The 22,586-nt window shown below is 39.0% G+C and overlaps 1 protein-coding gene across 1 annotated transcript in view; it reads right to left on the reverse strand.

Moving 5' to 3' along the window:
* LOC131073163 (chloroplast stem-loop binding protein of 41 kDa b, chloroplastic) overlaps positions 1-22,265 on the reverse strand; it is a 54,645-nt gene extending 32,380 nt beyond the window's left edge. Inside the window, exons 1-2 of the mRNA XM_058009565.2 lie at positions 21,984-22,265; positions 21,736-21,888 (exon numbers count right to left, since the gene is read on the reverse strand). Coding sequence (XP_057865548.1) covers positions 21,736-21,888; positions 21,984-22,127 — 297 coding nt within the window. The 5' untranslated portion in view covers positions 22,128-22,265. The remainder of the gene's footprint in view (positions 1-21,735; positions 21,889-21,983) is intronic.
* Between the last annotated feature and the right edge of the window lie 321 nt (positions 22,266-22,586).

Here is a 22,586-nt window from a genome sequence, read left to right on the forward strand (position 1 = left end):
TTGGGAGAGCTCATGACTTGTCGTAAAAACATTGTTTGATTCAAAGTGTATTCTCCCATGCCTTTGTCCTGAAACTTGGCTCTAAGTTCACCTTGTTTGGATGTCGAGGGCTTTAATGACTCAGGATCAATATATGCTGAAGAAGGAGTAGCCTCTCGATTGTTGGGAATGATAGTCTCAGTACGTGATCTCAAGTTATTGCAATATATGAATGGATTTAGATCACCATTGACCGTTACCTCGACTCCATTGTGAGGGAACTTTATGCATTGATGGTATGTTGATGGGACTGCCCTCATTTCATGAATCCACGGACGTCCTAGCAATATGTTATACGTGAGATCTAGATCTAGGACTTAACAAACCACATCCTTTGTGACTGGCCCTATTCTTAGTGGTAAGGTGACTGTACCCTTGGACGAGCGCTCTTCATCATCATAAGCCTTAATGGTGATTTGGTTTGTAGAATTCACAGCCTTGTCAGAATATCCCAATTGTCTGATGGTGCTCAATGTACAAATATTAAGACCTGCTCCTCCATCTATCAGGACTCGCTTTATTCGATGTTTATGTATGAAGGCTTCAATATGTAGAGGTGCATTATGTGGTTGACTTATGGAGGCGTCATCGGCTTCTGTGAATGTGAGGGAGTGTGGAACGGATAAGTATCCCACCATGGCTTGAAACTGGTCCACGTTCAGATCAGTAGGGACAGCAGTATCTCTCAAGGTTTTATCAAGGATAGCTTTATGTGCAGGAGATATACGTAAGAGCTCAAGAATAGATATGAGCGCAAGTGTCTTCCCTAGTTGTTCTACAAGGTCGTACTCAGGCTTGGTTGATGAAAGATTGGTATTCTTAGTAGAGGCACCTGGCAATGTAATCTTACCTCGACGGGTTGTAACATGACATTCAGAGGTAGATTCGGACGAAGATCCCACACCTTTTAGGACAATTTTGGGTCTTTGAGAAGAATTCTCAGGATTTTTACTTTTGATAGTAATGGTAGAAATATGATTGTCCATTGAGATGTGATTGATAGTAGAATCATAATTGTAAGGTGCTCTAGTGTAATTGGCTTGCTCATCTGTGACTTTGCCTTTTCCTTTGTCATGTTTTGGGAATGGTTCCTTAAACACCTCATGCTCTTGGTTAGATGAATGTCCCTCAATCTCAATATCTCCTCTGTCAATGAGATCTTGTACAATGTTTTTCAGTCGATGGCAATTACTTGTCTTGTGACCCTTGCTCTTATGAAACTCACAATACTCATCATCATTCCACCAGTTTGGTTTGACCTTTGGTTCATATGGAGGAAAGTCTGGGACTGTGATCACTTTGTTTGCTACAAGCTTTTTGAATACTGATTCAAGTGGTTCCCCCAATGGAGTGTACTTTCTTCGTGGTCTAGAAGTTGTTTGAGTGTTCACCTGATTGTTGGTAGAACTTGATCCAGAAAAGACGAACTTGGGTCTCACTGTGTTGGCATCAACAACGCCATCATTAACTGTATTCTTGTTCTTATTCCAAAATTTTGGTTTGTCCTTTCCTTTGAAGTCCTCTTTGTTTTCTTTGAATAGCTTGATAACTCCTTGTTCAATTAAGACCTTTTCTGTTGCTAGGCCCTTTTCAATGACATCCTTGAATGTAGACAAACAAGCTTTTCTGAGATCATAGCCAATAGCTTTATTAACGTTTTGTGTGAACATCTCCACCATTTGTTTCTGCGGGATTTCACAAGAGCATCTGCTAGCTAGGTTTCTCCATCTTTGTAAAAATGTTGCGAAAGATTCTCCTTCCTTTTGTTTCGTATTGCACAAGGTAGTAACTGAGACATCTGTTTCAATGTTGTAAGAGAAATGTTGAATGAATGCCTCTGCCAAGTCGCCCCATGACTTAATACCAGGAGGTAATTGAGAAAACCATTCCATAGCTTGATCGCCTAAGCTCTGTGGGAATAACCTCATCAAGTATGTTTCTTCTGCCGCTAACTCAATGCAAGCTGTGAAGAATTGTCTTATGTGTGCCTTAGGGTCTCCTCTCCCTCTATATTTGTCAAATTTTGGCGTTACAAAATGTGGAGGAAATGGAGGCATTGGAATGCTCTTATCGAAGGGATAAGGACATATATCTCTCATAGTGTATGTAGGTTTTGGTGTACTCATGTCCTCCATTTTCTTTTGTAAATCTCTAATTTGTTGCTCTAAATTATTCTTGGGGGGAGATTGATTTCTTGTAGCATACCCCATGTTTGAAATGCCCATTTGAGGAGGAGCTTGTTGCATGTATGGATGATACTGATCGTAGACATGTCCATATGGAGGTCTATATTGTTGCGACATATATGGAGCACTTGGCATAACTTCTTGTTGAGGGACCCCATATCTGTTTTGTGTATATAAACCATATTCAACAGGTCTTTCATTTTCCATTGTGTTGCCCCCAATTTTGACATGAGGTCTTCTTGTGTCAAAATTTTGAGGATGTCCTTGTCTTGATTGATTCATACCTTGAGCATGTGATTGAGCATAAGGCCTCCATGATGGTCCTTGAGTGTAAGTATCATATGTTTGAGCTTGTGTATGTGGGATTGCTGGCTTTTGAAGCAAAGCTGATGGTGACTCCGGCATCATATTCGGTCCTCTATTTCCTCCACTATTTGGTCTCCTTTGATCCATGTTAGGTTGAGCTTGTTGTGAAGGTCGACTTTCCATAAGTTGAGATAAGTCAAAATCATGCGGTATTTTAGCTCCACTTTGTGCCATCATGTTTAAAAAGTATTGACGATCTCTCCTCATTATCTCTTCAACCAATCTATTGAATTGAGGATCCATTATAGATTCTTGTATGTCTGCTGATAGTATTGAAGAATTGTCAACATTGTCATTGTGTGTAGCATTGTTGTTTATAGTGTTTGCGCTTTCCACATTTGGATTGTGTCTATAAACATTCATGTCTGGTAATGTAGTGTGCTCAGGATTGTAGAATAGATCATTGTCATACTCATAAGAACTCATGTTTGCGGATTTTCGAGCTTCTTTAGCTATTCTCCTAGATTTTTGAAGGCGGGTTTCAACCATGAACTAGGTGTTAGACCAAGATGTGAGAGACTAGATGAAAAATGACGAGAGTATGGAAGACCAAGAGTTGTATGGAGTGTAAGTGAATCTTGAGGTGTACTTGCAACATCCAAAGTGTAAGACCAAGTATGTAAGTAGTAGAGTAGGTGTGACTTCCAAAGAGAGGATCGTTTCTCTTGATGAGGTAAGCTGACCTTGACTCTAAGTAAGACCAAATGAGACCCAAAGGTAAGAAACCTTGATGAGGGACCACTTAGCAATGTTTAGTTGTATGTAGTGTGTTGACAAAGTATGATGAGGACAAGCAAGTGACCTTTTGACCCAAGTTTAGACAAGTATGAATGTAAAATGAGATGTGAAGCAATGATTGACTTTGTGAGACCTTAGAACAGGCTGAATGCTAGATGAAAACCTGAAGAGACAACCTAAGAAGCTCAAGTATGCCGAAACTGATTTTCTTTGTTTGCTTGACTGTTAAAGTTTTCAAATCCTGACACAGACGCCTCTGTATACTTCACAGACGCGATTCCCAGACACAGACGCCTCTCTGTTTGACACAGACGCTGATAAAAACACAGACGCTATTCTGTACCTCACAGACGCGCTTATCTGACGCAGACGCGGTTTGAACAGACACAGACGCGTTTCTGTAACCTTAGTGCAATTTTTCCTATCTGTGAAGTTGTTTTGTTGTGACCAAATTTGATTTTTCGACTGTTTTTCGTGACAAGAGGACACAATGTTGATGACTCAATGTTTGCAAACTGTTTAGACTCCAAAAGTGTGTTGTTTGATGTAAAAAAAATTTGCATACACTTGAAGACACAAAAGACACAATGTTTTGTTGTTTTGTCTTGAATGTTTGAGTGTTTAGCATAAGACAAGCACAAATCTTAGGGCTGGCCAAGACAATAGTTGTTGATCCCACATAGGGTTTTACCCCCGAGGCTACGCTATTCAGAGCGGATACTTAGATGCTTGACCTCACTGGCTCCACCCTCGGCACTCACTTCTCGGGTCAGCCAAGCATCAGTCCCCATGAAAACTCCCCATGGCGAACTTTGTATCTCTACTAAGAACCGTATGTGTGTGGGCCGCTACCAAAGGTCCGACCTCCTGCCTCAACAACTAGAAGGATTTGGGCATCTAAAACAAAGAAGTGCTAGTAAGGGCATCCGCTCATGTGGCCATACATGCGGCACTTTCAGCTCTGTAAATACAGAAGGCTCCCAGCCGGTAGGGGTTACGCCCTACAAATGACCAAATAAATTTGATCAAACGGGTTTATGGGGAGACATAGTGTCGGTATGAACTAATCAGCACACGTTATTCATAGTTTTCACCATGAATACATTTGATTATAGTGGTTTGGATGAGGTGGGTTTTCCTCGCTACCACTTGGGTCGTTCTCTTCTCACTAGTAGTCCTAATGACCACACGGGAAGACAAGCCCTCTAAAGATCAAACAAAAAGAGCCTATTGCTCAAGACACAAAAGACAATGATTCAATTTTAGTGCACCAATGGAAGTGTTTGCTAATCTATGAAAACAAGGCACACAACAAAATTACGAAACCCTAGCCAAGGCCCTGCAACAAAATTGTTAGTAGTTTGGGTTGTTTCAAATGATAACCCCTTCCTGCAAGCACACAAGTTAGGTAAATTTTAGAAAACCCAAAAAGACTTTGTGAAAAGGGGCCTTCAACAAAAACGTATTTGCCTCCAAAGCAAGCTGCACAAACCAGGTTAACTAGATCTGCAAGAGTTAGCCGAAAACAAACTAGATCTAAAACCCTAAGTACAAAATCCGAAAACCCGAATCAAAGAAAAATTGAAAAACTGCAAAACAGAGTGCACAAACGCCCTTATACCAGACACAGACGCGTCTGTATGACACAGACGCGGTTCTGTAGTTCACAGACGCGATCAGAGGTCACAGACGCGATTTCCGAGTGCAGACGCGATAAGATCCAGCGTAGACGCGGTTAAAATTCTCAGACGCAATTCCAAAAACCTGCAAAAAAAAAAAATTGGCAGAAACACAGACGCGATTCCCGATATCGCAGACGCTCCTAAAACACAAAAACGCGATCCGAACACTCGCAGACGCGGAAAAAACCTAAAATATCGTCGAAATTGTCCGATCTGCAACTTCAAAAATGCGAAATCTGCAACAAAATTGTTAAATGCAAAGGGACAAGGGTCCCACCGGGCGTGCCAAAATGTGTATGGTGAAAATGGATAACAATAATAACAAAATTGAAAGGCTAAATGAATTCAACCACCAAACCCTAGCCTAACAATGAACAAAGATCCACCATAACATATGAAGATAACCTAAGACAATGCAAAATAACTCAAAATCACAAAGATTATACCATCACATATCCAATAGGGTTTTGATCTCCATTCTTCCTATCTCCATTGATCTTGCTTGATATATTTGCTCTCAGATTTTTGTATGCACAAGAGCTCAACAAAGAACGGAATGTGGTTGCAAGTAGGATCTTAGTGTAGTCAATTGCATAAAAGATCATTAGCATGTGTCATTAGGGTTTGACAATGAAGAAAGCATCTCCTTAAATAGAAGACACAATATGAAATGGAGGGTTAAGATTGAGAGGTGTAAAAAGAGAGGTCGGCTAGGATTAGAGGGTAGGTATAAGAAATAATAAAATAATGAGAGGCAGGTAGTGTAGGAATTAAGAGATGAATGACATGTGTCATGTGTAGAAAAAGCTAATGAATTAATTAAATAAATAAAGATTTATTTAATTAATAGAAGAAGTAGGACAATTAAATAAATAAAATATTTATTTAATTTAGGAAAGGGATAATTTAAATAAATAAATGTATTTATTTAAATAAGAAATAAGGCTAGAAGAGGATAAATGAATTAATTAAATAAATAAAGATTTATTTAATTAATAGAGGAATTAGGCTTAGATAATTAAATAAATAAAATATTTATTTAATTAGACATGACAATTTTGGGTGTCTACAATTAGATCTGACTTTTCTCCCTCTGTCCAATCTATCAAGACTAAAGGTTCATTCTTCATCTTCTCAAAACCCAGCTGCTGATGTTCTAGGCTTTCTTCTACCTGATCGGCAACTTTGAATACTTCCGTTGCTCTCACCATACTTAAAGGAATTCTTGACCAGAACCTCTTCCGGATCTCAAAACTATCGGCTGCATTAGTCCAGTAGTCTTCCAGATCCAGTCTGTGCTCAAACGTTGTCCCTTCGATCTTCTTTATCCTATGGAATGGATCGAAATCTTTTCTTGCCTTGTATTGGTAAAAGGGATACCAGGCCAGTTCTTTCTCAGCGGTAGCTGCAGCTTGTGATGATGGACATGTTTCCAGCCCATTACCAATTGTAAGTGAGGATGTCCCTGCCTTCTTTTGCTTATCCCTTTGAATCACTATATACTCCTCCAATTATCTCACAACCTCGAGCAACACCACTCGGTTGGTAGGGTAAGCTGGAAGCTTGTATGGAGGACCAGAGAATCCCTGAATTCGGAGGTAAGTGAACTTCGGATACTGGATGTACCAACACCCGAACCGACCGATGAAGTCCATAGACTCTTGAGAGAGCCTCTGGTGCAGGCCACCTTGAAGGGTCCGGGTAATGTGCATCAGGAAGGCATCATTCACCCTTTTGAAATGGAACTTCTTCTCCATATGGAGCTGGGGATAGCAATCATATACCGGAAATTGGTTCTCCTTGTTCCCAACTTCTCCTCTACAAGTGAGACCTCTGTACCTGTAGGTCCTGGCTAAAGAATAGAACAAGTAAGAACTCATGAAGAAAGTCCTATTTGCCTCCAAATTCCTTAGCTGGCTGTCTAAACTATCGCTGATCATACGGGCCCAGTCTATCATTTTTACTCCATTGATTATTTCAATAATGAAATAATACATCCAGGGTTCGAATGGAGCTCCCTGAGGATTTCCTATTATTCTATTGAGCAAGACAATCATGTCCCCAATGTCCTCCTTGAAGTATGCTCGCACTAGGCTCTTTCTCTGGAGTTTGGAGGCGCCCTTCCTCGGCTTGTCTAGCCAGGAATGATTAACCATGGCATCATATTCTTCCAGGTGATCATGGTACAGACTGTCAGCTTCGTCCTTGGTCATATATACTGTGTTGTGGTACTCAGGGATCCTGAAGGCCTCTCTGATGGCCTCATCGCTGACATTCGCCAACACTCTTCCATCAGGTGCAACAATATCCTTACTGATGGGGTTGTAGTGTTTGGCACATTCAACTACTAGTTCATTGCACTGCATGGTGGAGAGGAAGCCGGCAGCGTGCATGATACCACTCTTCATCATTTTCCGCGCAATGGTGGTAGGCACAAGGTTGTCCAGACCAAACATTCGCATCTTAAACTCCCTCAGATTAATGTGTCCGAGGTTGGTGTCGCTGATGTTCTTCCACTTGGAAGTCATCCTTGACTCTGGAGGAGCATCTTTATCTACCTGGAACTTCATGGTGCTTAAAACCTGCAGATGAATGATAAAAACTTTAAGTTAGAAAAATTCAGCAGAATTTCGAAAAAAATAACGAGGCCGCGAAATGGCTAAGTGTTGGAAAATTTTCCATTTTTTCGCTCTCATACTTAGCCACAAAAATTGAATTTTAACCTCTAGACCCTCAGCCTTGAGGTCGGTTGAAGTCACCATCAAGTGTTAAAATTTTCAAAAAATTTCATACTTAGCCAAAAAAAAATGATTTTCTTTCTCCAAAACTTTCGAAAAAAATCATTTATTAAATTCTGGAAAATATTCAAAAAATTCACAATTTTAATTTCACCTCTGACTTGGATAGGAATAAGGCTAGACTTTTCTCCAAAATATTGAGAAAATTCAAAAAAGATGCCCTTCTCCAGAAATCTGTAAGCCTTCTACCAAAAAATATTATCCCACTTCCAGCAATATCTAGAATTTCCTCCAGATGATCTTCAAACTGACATACTTTACTAAGCTCTCCTTAGTAATTTTGAACTTTTTGGTGTAATAATGAATTTGATAATGAAGTATTTGTAGACCAGGTTTAAGCAAAACCCCTAAAATCATCCAACTCATACTTCTAATTCTAAAAAAACTTTCCATTTTGATTTAAGTTTGAAGATATTCATTAATCCTCCAATATTCTCTTTCAAAAAAAACTTTCCATTTTGAATTAATATCTCAATAAATTTTTAATATTCTCTCAATATTCTCAAAAAAACTTTCCATTTTGGATTTATTTTGAGGATTTTTTTTTTTATTTAGATATTTCTTCATTTTGGATTTAATTTTGAAATCTCCGTGGATTTTGTGACATCATGTTGACTTTGTTTGACCTTCCATGTGTAGGTTGATTTTTTGAATTTTATCTCCATCTTTTTCAAATTTTGGCGAATTTTGCCAACCTCTCCAAGGTATGGCGGACTTTGGCTAGAACTCCTTCATGGCCTCCATTAAAGTGAAAATTTGACTAAGGCATTGGGGCGGACTTTGACCCTTGCTCCCACATGGCCTCCTTTTCCTTGGCGGACTTTGGTGTTGATTCCTTCATGGCCTCTCTAGGTGGGGCGGACTTTGGAGTAGGCACCCTCAAGGTCTCCATCATCCTAGCGGACTTTGGCTATGACACCCATGGACCCTCCTAGCCTATGGCGGACTTTGGAGGTTGCTCCCAACACTTGGCAAGCTTGGGTAGACTTTGTTGTTAGCTCCCACGTGACCTCTCTAGGGTGTGGCGGACTTTAGGCAAGGCTCCTCTTGCTTGACTTAGCATCTTGGGTGGACTTCTAACAAGGTTTCCACATGACTATGGCAGACTTTGGTGTCTTCTCCATCTTGGGCGGACTTCTAGTGCTTCTCCTCATTGGGCGGACTTTGATCACTCCTCCTCCTTAGCCTCCCAACCTTGGGCGGACTTTGGAGAGTGCTCCTTCGTGGCCCCTTCAACCTTGGGCGGACTTTAACCTTAGCCCCTTCGTGGCCCCTTCAACCTTGGGCGGACTTTAGCTTGGCCTCTTCATAGCCCCTTCAACCTTGGGCGGACTTTAGCTTAGCACCTATGTGACCTCTATAGACTTGGGCGGACTTCAACCCTTGCTCCTCCATGGTCTCCTAAGGCATGGCGGACTTTGAACCTTGCTCCTCCATGGTCTCCTTAGGTGGGGCGGACTTTGGAGTGGGCACCCATGTGACCTCCAAACTCATGGCGGACTTTAGGCAAGGCGCCCACATGGATCCCTAAGGCATGGCGGACTTCATGCATGGCTCCTTCATGGCCTCTTCAGCTTTCGTGATGGGGTTTGAACCTGCATAAACACTTCAAAACCCTTGTTAGCTAGACTTAGAAGAATTTTCAAAGAAATTTCAAAATTTCACAGTTTAATCTAATTTAACCGGATTAACTTGAAATTTGAAATCCGTGCTTAGGTGGATCATCTGAAAAAGCAAAAAGCCTAAAATCTAGGGATTCAGTTTTTTAGGTCAAAACTTGGAATTTTCGAGTTCCGATCGAAGCTGGCCATGGCAAAAGTGTAAACCCTAGGTTTGCATCCCGGGAAAAGCAAAAAGACTAAAATCTAGGGATTCAGCTTTTTTAGGTCAAAACTTGGATTTTTTGAGTTCCGGTCGAAGCTGGCCAGTGGCAAAAGTGTAAACCCTAGGTTTGCATCCCGAGAAAAGCAAAAAGCCTAAAATCTAGGGATTTAGCTTTTTTAGGTCAAAACTTGGAATTTTTGAGTTCCGATCGGAGCAGGTCAGTGGCACAAGTGTAAACCCTAGGTTTGCATCTCGGAAAAAGCAAAAAGCCTAAAATCTAGGGATTCAGCTTTTTTAGGTCAAAACTTGGAATTTTCGAGATCTGGTCGGAGCAGGTCAGTGGCACAAGTGTAAACCCTAGGTTCCCCTTCCGAAAAAGCAAAAAGCAAACATCCCTAAAACATAGGGAAAACTTTCTAAAAATAACCATACCGGGGATCGGGCTAAAAATGCCAAAAACGAAACTTCCTAAAAAATAGGAAAAAGCAAAAAAAGTAAACTTTCTAAAAATAGAAAGTTGTCCAAATTCATCCAAATCAATTGCAATCTTCGTCCTTTGGCCTCTCCAAGCACTCTGGTGGTGTTCACACTTTGGAATCACATAACTTGCAAAAACTAACTTTCAATTGTCAAGGCCTGGAATGCTCTGAACTGGACAAGGCTTGGTGAAACTGCAGCAAGAGGTCACAGGATACTAACAAAATCCTAGAAAGCAGGAAAAGAGAGGGTCCCCATTTGCAATGGGGCGATGTGTGAAAAAAGGTCACAACAAGTGTATTATGTTTTCTTCAGTGCATCGATGGCAATGAAGGTAAATACTATGCTTCCCAAACGTAATTTCATAATGCAATAATTCTGAAGCACCAGAAATTATAAATACCTTCGATTAAGCCTTCTTTCACTTCAATCCATTCTCAGGTTGCTAACGGATTTCTACTGGCTAGTGAAGTCTTTGTCGCGCAACCAAACCCGAATGATTTACCTTGTTACATCCCACTTGTGCCCTAAATATTTTGATGATGTTTTATACACTGGTACTTGTTGCTTAATATTGTTAAATGGTGATTCGCAATGCACATGTTAATGATTTGGTTTTAATCATTATGACATGAGTTAATTTTTATATCAATATATGCAAATGTTAGTGTTATGCTAAGATTTCGGACTAACTACATGATTTTGACCTAGTGGATGTAGAAAGTCATCATCCTCCGAGAAGGGAGGGAAAGTATCATCAGGAACGGGAGGTAATGGAAGAAGGATCTAATGTCGTCTAGAACCCTAACCTGTAAGTTGAGACTTGTTGAGATGTGATAGGGTTTGATGCCGTCAATTCAGTGTTTATCCAGGTAAACCCTATTGACCAATCTAAGTGGATAGGATTGTTTTAACCTTGTTATAGGTTACCCTTATGTCATTCCTTTTAAATAAATTAATAAATCTAAAACACTCAGACAATAATCATGATCTTTTGTTTTAATCTCAATGACTCATTTTGATAATATGGATACATGCATGATTATGTGAGTAATTTGGGAATGTAGTTATACGTATGTGTGTAGGAAATATAGTACTTAGCACACATATATGTACCTATCCTCCTATCTTACACCACAAGTGTGCAGTTCACTAACTTGCAACTCATTTCAATCACAATTAATCTTGGTATGGTACTTAGAATAGTGAATCAAAAGAGTCATCACCCTACCCATACCACCTTAAATGATCGCAGCAACTAAGAAATCTAAAAAGTTCATTGATTTGATCATTTTGCAACATTTTGGTTGTTGCTTACACGAGAAATAACTTGAGTTGCACTCAGTAGAGTTGCAACCATGTTTGCATTCACTTCGAAGATGTACCTATAAGCACCCAAAAATGCATGGATCAACATAAATGTTTGATGATAATTTGATGGTCTAGCTTACAACTCACATGATGTGCACATTTCTCCTCACAGCATTATTTGTCTGATTGAAGTCTTCCTAGTGTCCTTTGAACCTTCCCTTGTGTGTTTTCCACCTTTGTTAGTCACCCTCTCGACTTGCTTTCCCTCACCTTCTAAAGCTCAATTTTTGCACCTTCAACTGCAAGGGTCATCCCAAGAGACCTTAGAGTCGCTTAGGCACAGCCCTAGTAAGAAGGGCAACCCATCTTCCAAGAGAGGTGACCTATCGTTTTTGGAAGATGCATTAATCTTGAAATTTTAGCTGATTTTCCTCTAGGTTTTTTTTTAAAATTTATTGCTAGTTCTCTTGAGCCTTGAACACTATGCATTCCTCCAAATTGTCAATCTTATCCTCTTGTATATTTGTCAGCTAATTTCCCTATTGATTTGCTCTCCTCTTCTCTATTTAAAGTTACAACACCCTTCATTCATCCAAGAACATTCTTGAGATCCCAACTTTGAGAAATTATAAAGAAGTCATTCTCTGCATCATAAAGAGCTAAGAATAGGATAGAGAGATTTAGGCTGCCTCTACAAATCTCTACTAGAAGCTTTGTATCCCTTCCTCTAGGAATAGAATCACCTTTAGAAGATTGTAAACCTCTCTACAACGCCAAATCCCAAATCCCCACAACCAAGCTCTAGCCTCCCAAAAGCTTTCCAAGCTTTCCTTCATACCAACTAATTTCCAATCCAGATTTTCTCTTTCCATCAAGCAATGTAACCCAAATCTGGTTACATCAAGTTGGTTCCTCTGAGGACTCCGATCATAGCAACTGCAAAGAAGCTTTGAAGCTTCATTAGGTTCCTTAGTTTTATAATTATTTCATTTGAAGTTTCATTTATTTTACTAGTAATTAGATCACTTAAAATTGCCTAAGAACAGTAACAATTCACTAGTACTTCTTAGTTTAAAATTCTTTCATAGATAGAAGTTAGATTTAAATTGCTTTGCATGTAGATTAGAAGTTCCTTCCTTTATTTTCAAAAATCAAAAACTTCAAAACAATAATGCAAATTGCATGCAAAGTCATATAGAAGTAATTAGTTGAGTGAAAATTAATTTATATTTTGTTTTGGAAAATAAGGAAAAAGAAAAGTTGTTTTTTTTTTTCCAAATATGCTTCTGGATTCAGCTGTGTAGAAGTTTTTGCATCAACATTTCGAATCACACTCCGTGATTCATCATCAGGATGAGAGAGCTGCAAGAGAAAAAATCTTATCATGATGATGAATCACAGAGTGTGATTCAAAACGTTGATGCAAAAACTTCTACACAGCTGAATCCAGAAGCATATTTGAAATTAGCATGGACTGTGGAAATCTTATCTCTCTAAAAAAAAAAGATATGATAAAATATTTTCTACATGCTTTAGATCAGTACATTTATTTAGATTCTTAAGACTCTGAGAGTGCAAGACAAAAAGAAATAAGCCCTCGATATTATCACATGCCATCCAACAAACATTAAACCACCCATCACCCAAGCAAGCAAACACATAAAAACACCAAAACTACTCTCTTTTTAAGTTTCCTATATCTCACTTGGTCTTTCATGCCAAACATGTCTAGGGATCAAGGAAGATTGGATGGAGGTGGCTGTGGACGAGATTAAGACAAACCTACCAATTCCAGAAACTCCAACAAAAGAGGAAATCAAGGATCAAACAGAAATCTAATGACAAATTCACAAAGGAAATGAGAGGAGGCATGCGAGGGAAGAATTTTGCATGAAAGAACTCACTCTCTTGGAAAAATAAATCGAGCTTGAGGAACAAAGGCTCATCACCTTTCATCTCTTTGCAGCAAACAAAATAAGTTAGATCCAATGATCCTCCTTGCCACGTTAGGATTATGACTCCTTTGCAAAACCTCACTAGACAATGCCTAGACAGACCCATTGTTCCACCTCCAACACCACAAATCATCAGCATAGTCCACCACTCGATACTCCATCCTTGTGAGGCGCATGAACCCATTGATGCAACCCCCACTCCACATGACCATACTAGTGAGTCTACTACTACTATCCATGAGTTTCTCCTTCCACATGAAGAGAGTAATCAATTGGGTTCTCCACTACTTAGCTCACTTTTCTAGAAGAGGAGTGTATCAATCCACACCATCAACAAGGGTGCAATACTTGTGTTGTTCTAGGTCCACCTCATTCACTTTAGTGGTGATTAGATTCAAAATATCACAATATGCATACCTTTCTAAGATCAACCAAATCATGGCATGACCTAACTAATTCAGGATACAATTCCCTATTATCCCTTGGCATTGATTTGAAGACACTTCCTCTAATAGTAGGAGCACCATTCATCATTAATCCCTGGCTGACCCATGAAATTGGCTCTCAAATTTATTGCATGCGATTGGCACCCATGGGTAAAGACACAAAGAAAACGAAATCTCCCAATGCATCTTAGAGGAATGACATGAATAAATAAAAATCGAGGAAAACAATGGTCGAGATCAGCCACAAGATAAGCCAATGGCACATGATGTACCATGATGTCCCTTCAGAAGCCATTGGACTATTAATGAATCTGGCACAATCCCTAGAAAACCACTTGGAACTCATTGATGGCTTGCATAATTTCTCAAAAGTATGGTGGGCCCATGAAATCAATTCTCAAATATTCAAATATCAACTTGGAGTTGCCACCTAGCAGCCATTGGATTGAACTTACCACATAGGAGCAGAAATCAAATGGAAAGCAAAAATGTTAATGACCTAGCTAAGAATTAGTTCACATCAACTCAGATGTGAAACTGGAAGATGGATGATACCTAAAGAAATGGACAAATAGAAGATGTTATTGCACCCAAGAAGTGGTGGAGACGGAATGGCATGACATCATGGAGTGTTCCACTTACAAGGATATTCAGATCCATTACATTGAGATGCTAAACATGAGCAGCTTGAATAAACCTATTTGAGGAAGAAAAGATAACAAAAGTTGCTGACTTCTTGATCAAGATACATAATACAAGATCCAAGATACAGAAGGAAAAGGAAATCAAATAGTCAGGGTGTTGCTGGGCTCTTATTTGTGGGTTTTCTGTGCTTATCTATTTTGCTGGCTATCCGTGGGTCACATAGGATGTTTGGCCTCATGGACATTATTAAAAGCTTTCATTCATTCATTCAGCTGTGCTACCATGTGCCCCATAAAGGGTCCCAGAGATAGCTTTGTTTTAAAATTGGGCCCAAACTAGGAATTAAGTTTTAACCTAGTTGCATAAAACTCTGCATCCCTTATCAGTCTAGAGAGAGAGAATTGTGTCATTTCCCTTTCCCAGCTCACTTTGTAATGCCTATATTGTCTAAATCTTCTTGTAATGCCTCTGCATTCTACCACACCTCTTAAACCCCTTTTTCATTTCATTTGCTAAGTCCTCTCTCATTCTCAAGCCGATTTTCAAGCTCCAGCTCTGCACCTTTTCCACCATTGAAGCCATCTCCAAGGTGCCTCCTTTTCCCTATAAATTTCAACAAGCCTTTCGTCAACCTAACTCCTCCCTCTCTGGAGGTTCTGTCCTTATTCAAGCCAGAGAAGCTACTGATTGTAGGTGAAATGTGACACTACATCATTCACATTTTTCTTCTTCAATTTTAGTTGAATCAACTTACTATCTGTCGACATGTGGATAAGCTTGCGTATGTTTTCAATTTCATAGTTAGATTGTTAATTTGTTAGTATTTAGAATAGATTTTGAGTACTCAGATTAGTTTATGTTCTGTTTTTGTTTGTTTGTGTCTTTTGTTCTTGTTTCTTGTTTGATCCAGGTCCTTGAGGGTTTTCAAGATCCTCTCAGTCATTTCAGATGTTTCTAAATGTCTGCGTTGTCGATTTGGGGACTCTGTTCTTCCTCCTCCTTGCTGAAAATCTGCATTTCTAGCCTCTATTTATCATTTCAAAATCAGACATTCCAAGGTCTTAAGACTCTTGTCATTTCACTGTCCCTGTTCTGGATTGCCATAAACATTTTGAAATCATTTCCCGTCTTGTCATCCTTGTTTTGGACAGCCCCTAGATTCCTTGGAAATTTATTTATATACATCTTTGATCACTTTGCAGTTTATTTGCAGCCTTCTAAGGCTCATTTACATGCTCAGATTTGATTGTTACGTCATTGTATAAGCTCTTATTCATTGAATATCAATTTTTTTTTTTTTTTTTTTTTTGCAGCCTTCTAAGGCCATCTATCTTGTTGTCCCTTTTTTATTCTGTCATTTAATATTAATTTATATCATCGACAGCCTTATTTGTTGATTTATATTGTTGAACTTGATACATTGAACAATTGATCACACTTTCATTTTGGGCATTAAAATGAATCTTGTACTTACTGACTTCTGAATCTTATCTTTAGGACAGCAGTACTTAGATTTTAGTGTTTATTCTTTTTGAAGTATATGCACATTGTTATCATCCTTAATTCATTGAAAATCATAATTTCATTGCATACTAGTTTGCATTCTAACTTGAATAGCATTAATTATGATATCATTTTAACAGTCAAATCATTGTTTGCTTTTCTCTCCTATTAATTTCTAAAGAGAAGGTTATATAGGGGATAATTATTAATTATCTATGACTATGTTCCATGGAGTTTTGAGATGGAGCGACATGGAGATGGCAGGGGACAAGTTTTGGGGATGTGGTGACCAATGAGCCTAGATTTGGGGACAATGAGGTTATAACAGCGCAAATATATGTATAGTACTTAAAAAAATAATTATGACGATATAAGGAACAACATAAGAAACTGCAAAATACTCAAAACATATTTGATATTGCATTAAATACACAATAAAAATGCCAAATATCCATATATTTATATTATATTCTAAATGATGATTAAATTCAAAATAAATACGATTGGCAAATGGCCCAATGCCTCAAATCGTCGCTTATCCTCAAAGTCCATGCTGAGGTCCTCATCACTCAAACTACTAGACTCCTCAAGCTCAAGATCCTCCAAAGAAACATCAAATCAACCCTGTCTATGCTACATCATCAATCTCTATTGGCTCCTCTAGCTCTACATTCCATCGGACTATTTATCCTTGTACATACAGGTGTTGCAATCAATGAGATGCAAGGTGCTATGTACAGCTACAAGCTTCTTCACTCTCCTAAAACTAAGTCAGTTCCTCTTAACAATTGGGATGAAACTATAAGCAGACTAGTTTCTCTCAATAATAGAAGAACTAGAAACCTGGGAGCAACCAAATGATTCATTTGGTAATCAAAGAATTAGGCCCATGCATAGTCCACCGTAGGATTGGAACCTCTCATGCCATAGTCTCCCTATCTATCTTGGCATCTTCTAAATATCCCGTAAGCGCAGCAAATTTCCTCTGCTTAGTCTGAATGATGCTGGCCTATGTAGAATCATACATGTTTTAAATGGCCTTCATGAATCCTACCTTCACCTCGGCATCCCATATAAGAGTAATTATGCCCAGCCTTTGCAAATACCACTTCAGGTTCCATGCATAGGCAGCCAAGTGCAAGGAAGCATTGAACTTCTCCCATCGGTGATGAATGATTGGCTGCATGTGCTCATTGTAGAATGCTAATGCGGGGTCTTTCTCTTGTACAATGGCCTTCATTTGGCCAAGCATATTGTCAATGCATTCATACACCTCTCCAAGGTTAGGTGCATTTGCATCCCATTATCTAATAACTCTAAAAATTTGATTAATGATGGTAACAATGTATTTTTGCATCAGCCCAAAAAGTATCATTGTTCACCACCCCCTTCACTCTCCTCTCCTACTTTGACTTAAAATCAAGCCATCATTTCCACTCTATTAACATGACCATTAGTTACAATGCCTCTTGCAAGTCAAGTATAATCTCTCAGATAATAAATTATGATGCATATTTAATCTCCTCAAGTTTCAAAATTCCTTAGAGAAGGTCCTAAAGAGTGCATGTGAAGTATGGTAGTTGCAGATCAACAATTGCACATCTCTAACATTATTATTATCTTTGATTGATCTAATTTTTTCCATGTCCTTGAGCGCATTATTCATTCCATGCACACAACAAGGAATCCACCAAATATGCTAGTAGACAGCCTCAATCAATTTCCTTGCAAGTATACATGCATATGTATGTATGTCACTACTTGCACCACATTCTTTAGCCCAATCTCCTCAATAGCATCTCTAAAGATTTGGAACTAAAAATCAACATCCTTCTAGTGTCCCAAACAACCAATAGCCCTAAAGAAGTATTGGTACAATGTATATGTAACCATAATGTTGATGAGTGGACAATGCCTGATATCTGTCCACCCATCCATCATTATGCTACATCTACTAGTGACTCAAGTAGCTTTCATTCTCTCCATTTGAATACTAATATTGGAATAATTCTTATCCAAGATTGTTGTCCTTCATATTGTCTCCCCTGGTGGCACATAAGATGGTCCTGCTCTGATTATTTTGCCACAGACAGTTTATAATGAGGAGAGTGAACCACATGGAATGGAATGCCATTGGCAAAGAAAAATTTGCAATGGCATCATTAGCATGATCTATGTTCTACACGTTGAATAACTCTGCCACCATATTTGTAGCATCACTACTAGTCATTCTATGTTTCTCCTTAGGCTCTTTTGCTACTCCCCTTAAACTAGATGGAAAAGCATAAGTAGAAGTAGAGGGAGCTGAAACTTGTGGATCTAGGGTGTTCCTAGTACTATTAGGAGTGGGAGTAGGAGCCCTCAATGGAAAAGTGGTGGTACAAGACTTTGGTCACCATCATAAGCCCACGACTTATTTATTTCGCTTCTTTCTTCAAGTGACCCACGAACTCCTACACCTTTGTTAGTGACATAAAGGAGGTGTGCATAACTCTTGTAATGCTATCTTGAAATTCAAGTTGACAATAAAGACATCTCCATAGCCTAGTGCAACCCATTAATGACATAGGTTTTACTTATAATTTACTAACAAGTTGTTTTGAAGGTGACTTCTTATCAAAGGAAGGCTTGGCAAAGTCCTCTAATAAATTGGAAGTGCAACTAAAATCTGCACTAACAATGAACCAGTTGCCTCACCCCCACCCCTACATTTGTACTCAAAGTCTCTAATTGAACCCCCATAGGCTTTTTGTGATCCTCTTCATCACTCATGCTATGAGAACTCATAGTGACACCACAAGACACGAAATTTGTGATTACCATACATGTCATGTGTCATTAAATTATAAATTATGTAAGGCTCAAGGCACAAGGATTTTCTTTTTGTTTTCTTACTTCAAGACACACAAAGAACAGAAGTAGAGGAGACACCAGAAACAGAATTCTAGTTTGCATGTAAATTGTTCATCAAATATTTTGCAAATTTGCACAAGAAACATTTATAAAAATTTAACAAATAAATTTGAACACCTAAATATTGGTGTTATAAAATGAAAATTTTAAAATTTGATCATTATTCATTTTTTTAACTAAAATTGAGATTGAAATTTACAACAATGTAAATCGTAAACCCCTAGGGCCTAAATGCATTACTACATTTCTCAACTAAAATTAATAATTAATTATAAAATTGAACAATGAAAAAAATACAAATAAAATATAATCATGATGAGCCAAAGCTTAACTTGAGGTTTGAATAATGCATCGATTCTATGGTGGATTGATGTCACTCTTCAGACTTGCTCTTATTCTCACTATTCTTAAATCCTAATGCCCTCACCAGCAAATTTCTCGCTCTTGCAGATTCTTGTTACAAATTTCAACCTTCTTGAAACTTAAGAGTGATATGCAATGAGGCTTAAATGCATATTTACGAGTTTTTTAATGAGTGTTCGGGGTTTGGGTGGGGCCCATAGGCCATTAAGGTTAAGGTTTGTGACACATAATTCAAAAGCACTTTCTGATTTTTTTTAAATATAGAATTTTCTTCTTCCTACCGTGAGGGACACTTGGAAGTCCTAGGATGGTAGGGGGGCTCTTAGGAGTTCCCTGGACATCTCATGAATGTTTCAAAGTCTCCAAGCGATCACCAAATCAGGGGGGCATCTTGGAGATGTCCCCTCCTTGAGGAGATGTTTCAGAAATGTCATTGAATTTGGAGTAGATGTTGTGGGATGACAGGGAGACATTCCCCTCACGTCCACGTATTCCTAAGACACCCCATCGCAAAAACAGGGGAATTTAGGGGGACACATCCCCGTGGAACATTGATATAGTATAGCTTGCATTTAGAAGTTGCACACATCTAGTGGCATTTCATTTAAGCAGCTTTCGTTTTGCTGCATAGTTAGTAAATATTCTTACACTATAAACACATTAAAAGATTAGAAAACCAAGAATTGTTCGTTAGATCACTGTTGCATCCCTGCACATCCATGTGCCCTAGGATCCCTTATAATTGTGCGAAGAAGGCATTCATCCTCCTCTTTTAGCTAACATCATTCTTGGATTACTTGATAAGCTTACCAACAAGCCTATAGCCTATTACTTTGCCGGCACCAAGGCTCAATCCTTTGCCCCAGCCTATGGATGAGCGTTTTCCAACAGCACCTCCCCTTATTACTTTCTTGCTGCCTTGTGAGCAAGTGCAGTCTGATAACCCTGGGCAACCTTGAATCTACCCAAAGGTTCTTAACCTTGGTCTTAGTTGCTTAATGTGACTTGTTGGTCCAGATTTCCCGTGCTTGACTTTGTTTGACCACACAACGCGATGTAGCTATAAAACACACCTAGTGAAACTTGGCCTTCCAAAGCAAACCAGATACAAGTTTTCCTATTACGCCAAGCGAACTCAACTTGGCTGAACGGGGTTCACTCCTAAGATCTCCGTCTTAGAGCCCCAGCTTTGGGTCCTTCTTACCTCTATCTAGGACTCTATGGCTTGCTTTTACATGACTCCAAGAAGTCACATGATGTGGGAGTTCCCTAAAAAGATTTCCTGCATTTGCACAAAGACAGCGGTAACATAAGATCTTCACATTAAAATAAAGTTTCAGGTGAAAGGACCAAACAAAGCATCCAGACTGGAGGTTTTCCATGGCTTGAAACATGTGAAAATCAAACTAATCCAACTAACTCCACGGGAACACCGAGGTCAAATCCGAGAAGCTAAACAAAGTCCAAAGCAGGGAAAGGGCTTAACATGGTTTCTTTAAGAAGGAAAATTTCATAAGAATGGAATCAAATAAAAAAAGGAACTCGGGACTAAGGCAAATGAACCAGGATTCATCAGAGGTGTGGTCCAACACTTAGCAGGGCTTCTTAGGGCGGTATTCAACAATTAGACCTGGTCAGGGGGTCAAAGCTCATTGGGAAAAAAACTTTTCAGTTATAATTAATCCAACAAATTGTGAAATGAATATGACAATCATGATCAATGCAGCCTTGGGTTAAAACTTAAAGGTGATAACATTGCAATTTACAAGCTGGGATAGTTTCCCCGGCCTTCTTATGACCTATTTCAATGCTAGGGGAGTTATCATGGTTCAAGCTGTCCACCGGGTTCAATTCCAGTTGTGGTCTACTTCACCCAAATGGCAAATGGGATCAAAGAGTCATCCCCAAAAAACTTGCCAGTTACAATTCGTCCAACGAGTTCTAAAACCAGAGTGTGTGAGACCGTGGTTCGCGGGTGAAGACAATGATAGTCTCAAGCTGTGATAATATACCCAGCCTTCAAAATTGCCCATATCAAGAGTGCAGGCTTTTTAAACCAGAGTGTGTGAGACCGTGGTTCGCGGGTGAAGACAATGATAGTCTCAAGCTGTGATAATATACCCTGCATTCAAAATTGCCCATATCAAGAGTGCTGGCTTTTTCCATCCATATAGGATTGAGTCTGTACTGTTGATGTGGCTCATCTCAAATCTGGGTAAGCTGCTCTCTCTCAAATTTCCAGTTACAGTCTTCCTCACCAATAGCATCAGTACAAATGGGATCAAAAATGTCATTGGTAAAAACATTTGCCAGTTGCAAACACTCTAAACAAGCTCTAAAATTGTTTTAGAAAAAAATGAATGCAACCAATTAACTCAGCCTTCATAATGATCGACACCCAGCAGTTGAGAATAACTCCATACTTGATAGCAATAAATCCACATCGATTAAGTGCGCTAGATGTTAAAACAAATTGAAGGTAAGCGTACCTCATGGCCCGCCTCCACCAATAGGCGTGACAAGTAAATTCCAATGAAACGGGTGCCGCCCATTACCAATATCCTCTTTGGTGATGCTGAAGATGACATAGCGGTGACCCGCACTGATCTTCTAAAATTACTTGATAATCTGTAGGCCTTAAACTGCATGAAAATGAATACTATTAATTTTCTTTGCCGATTGAACAATATCATGAATTTTGAAATTTAGTGCAACATTTGCTAGCACATATGCAGACCTGGTGGGAATGATTATCCAAGCGGAGGCCATTTGAAGGGAAGGGAATTCCACTCAGAGAAGAGGGCCTTTTTCCATTAGAAAATGCTTTTGTAATGGCAGTGAATTGGTAGTGTTGCTGATTCAATATGCTCATAGTTGCCATCGGTGTTGTGCAGAGAAAGCGGGGGAAAGGGAGGCATAACAGAAGGATGAGCTGCCTTCTTGGCCACAAATATGAGATGAGGAAAGAGATTAAACACAAGGTCAGGGAGGAAGATCAGCCCGTCCATGTCCTTGGAATTATTCGTCGTTTCTTCTCATAGCTTTGGGATTTTAGTCAGAACCAGTAAAAATGAGTTTTTTTCTCGTAAATGAGTAAATTTCAAGCATGTACGGATATATCGATTCATCAAATTATTGAAGATTTATTAAAACTGAATTGGGTAGTTTGAAATGCATTTTTTATTAAAAATAAATAATAAAAAAAAATTTAAAAAAATTGGAGAGAAAAAAGAGAGCTAGGGAAATGAATCAATAGCTGGCCACCGTTTATTTAGCCATCACAATGCATTAAGGTATCAATTGGTATATGCATCTCATAATCAACATACGCGTGTCTTAT

This window comes from Cryptomeria japonica, chromosome 9 (assembly GCF_030272615.1).
Source record: "Cryptomeria japonica chromosome 9, Sugi_1.0, whole genome shotgun sequence".
NCBI classification, from domain to species: Eukaryota; Viridiplantae; Streptophyta; class Pinopsida; order Cupressales; family Cupressaceae; genus Cryptomeria; species Cryptomeria japonica.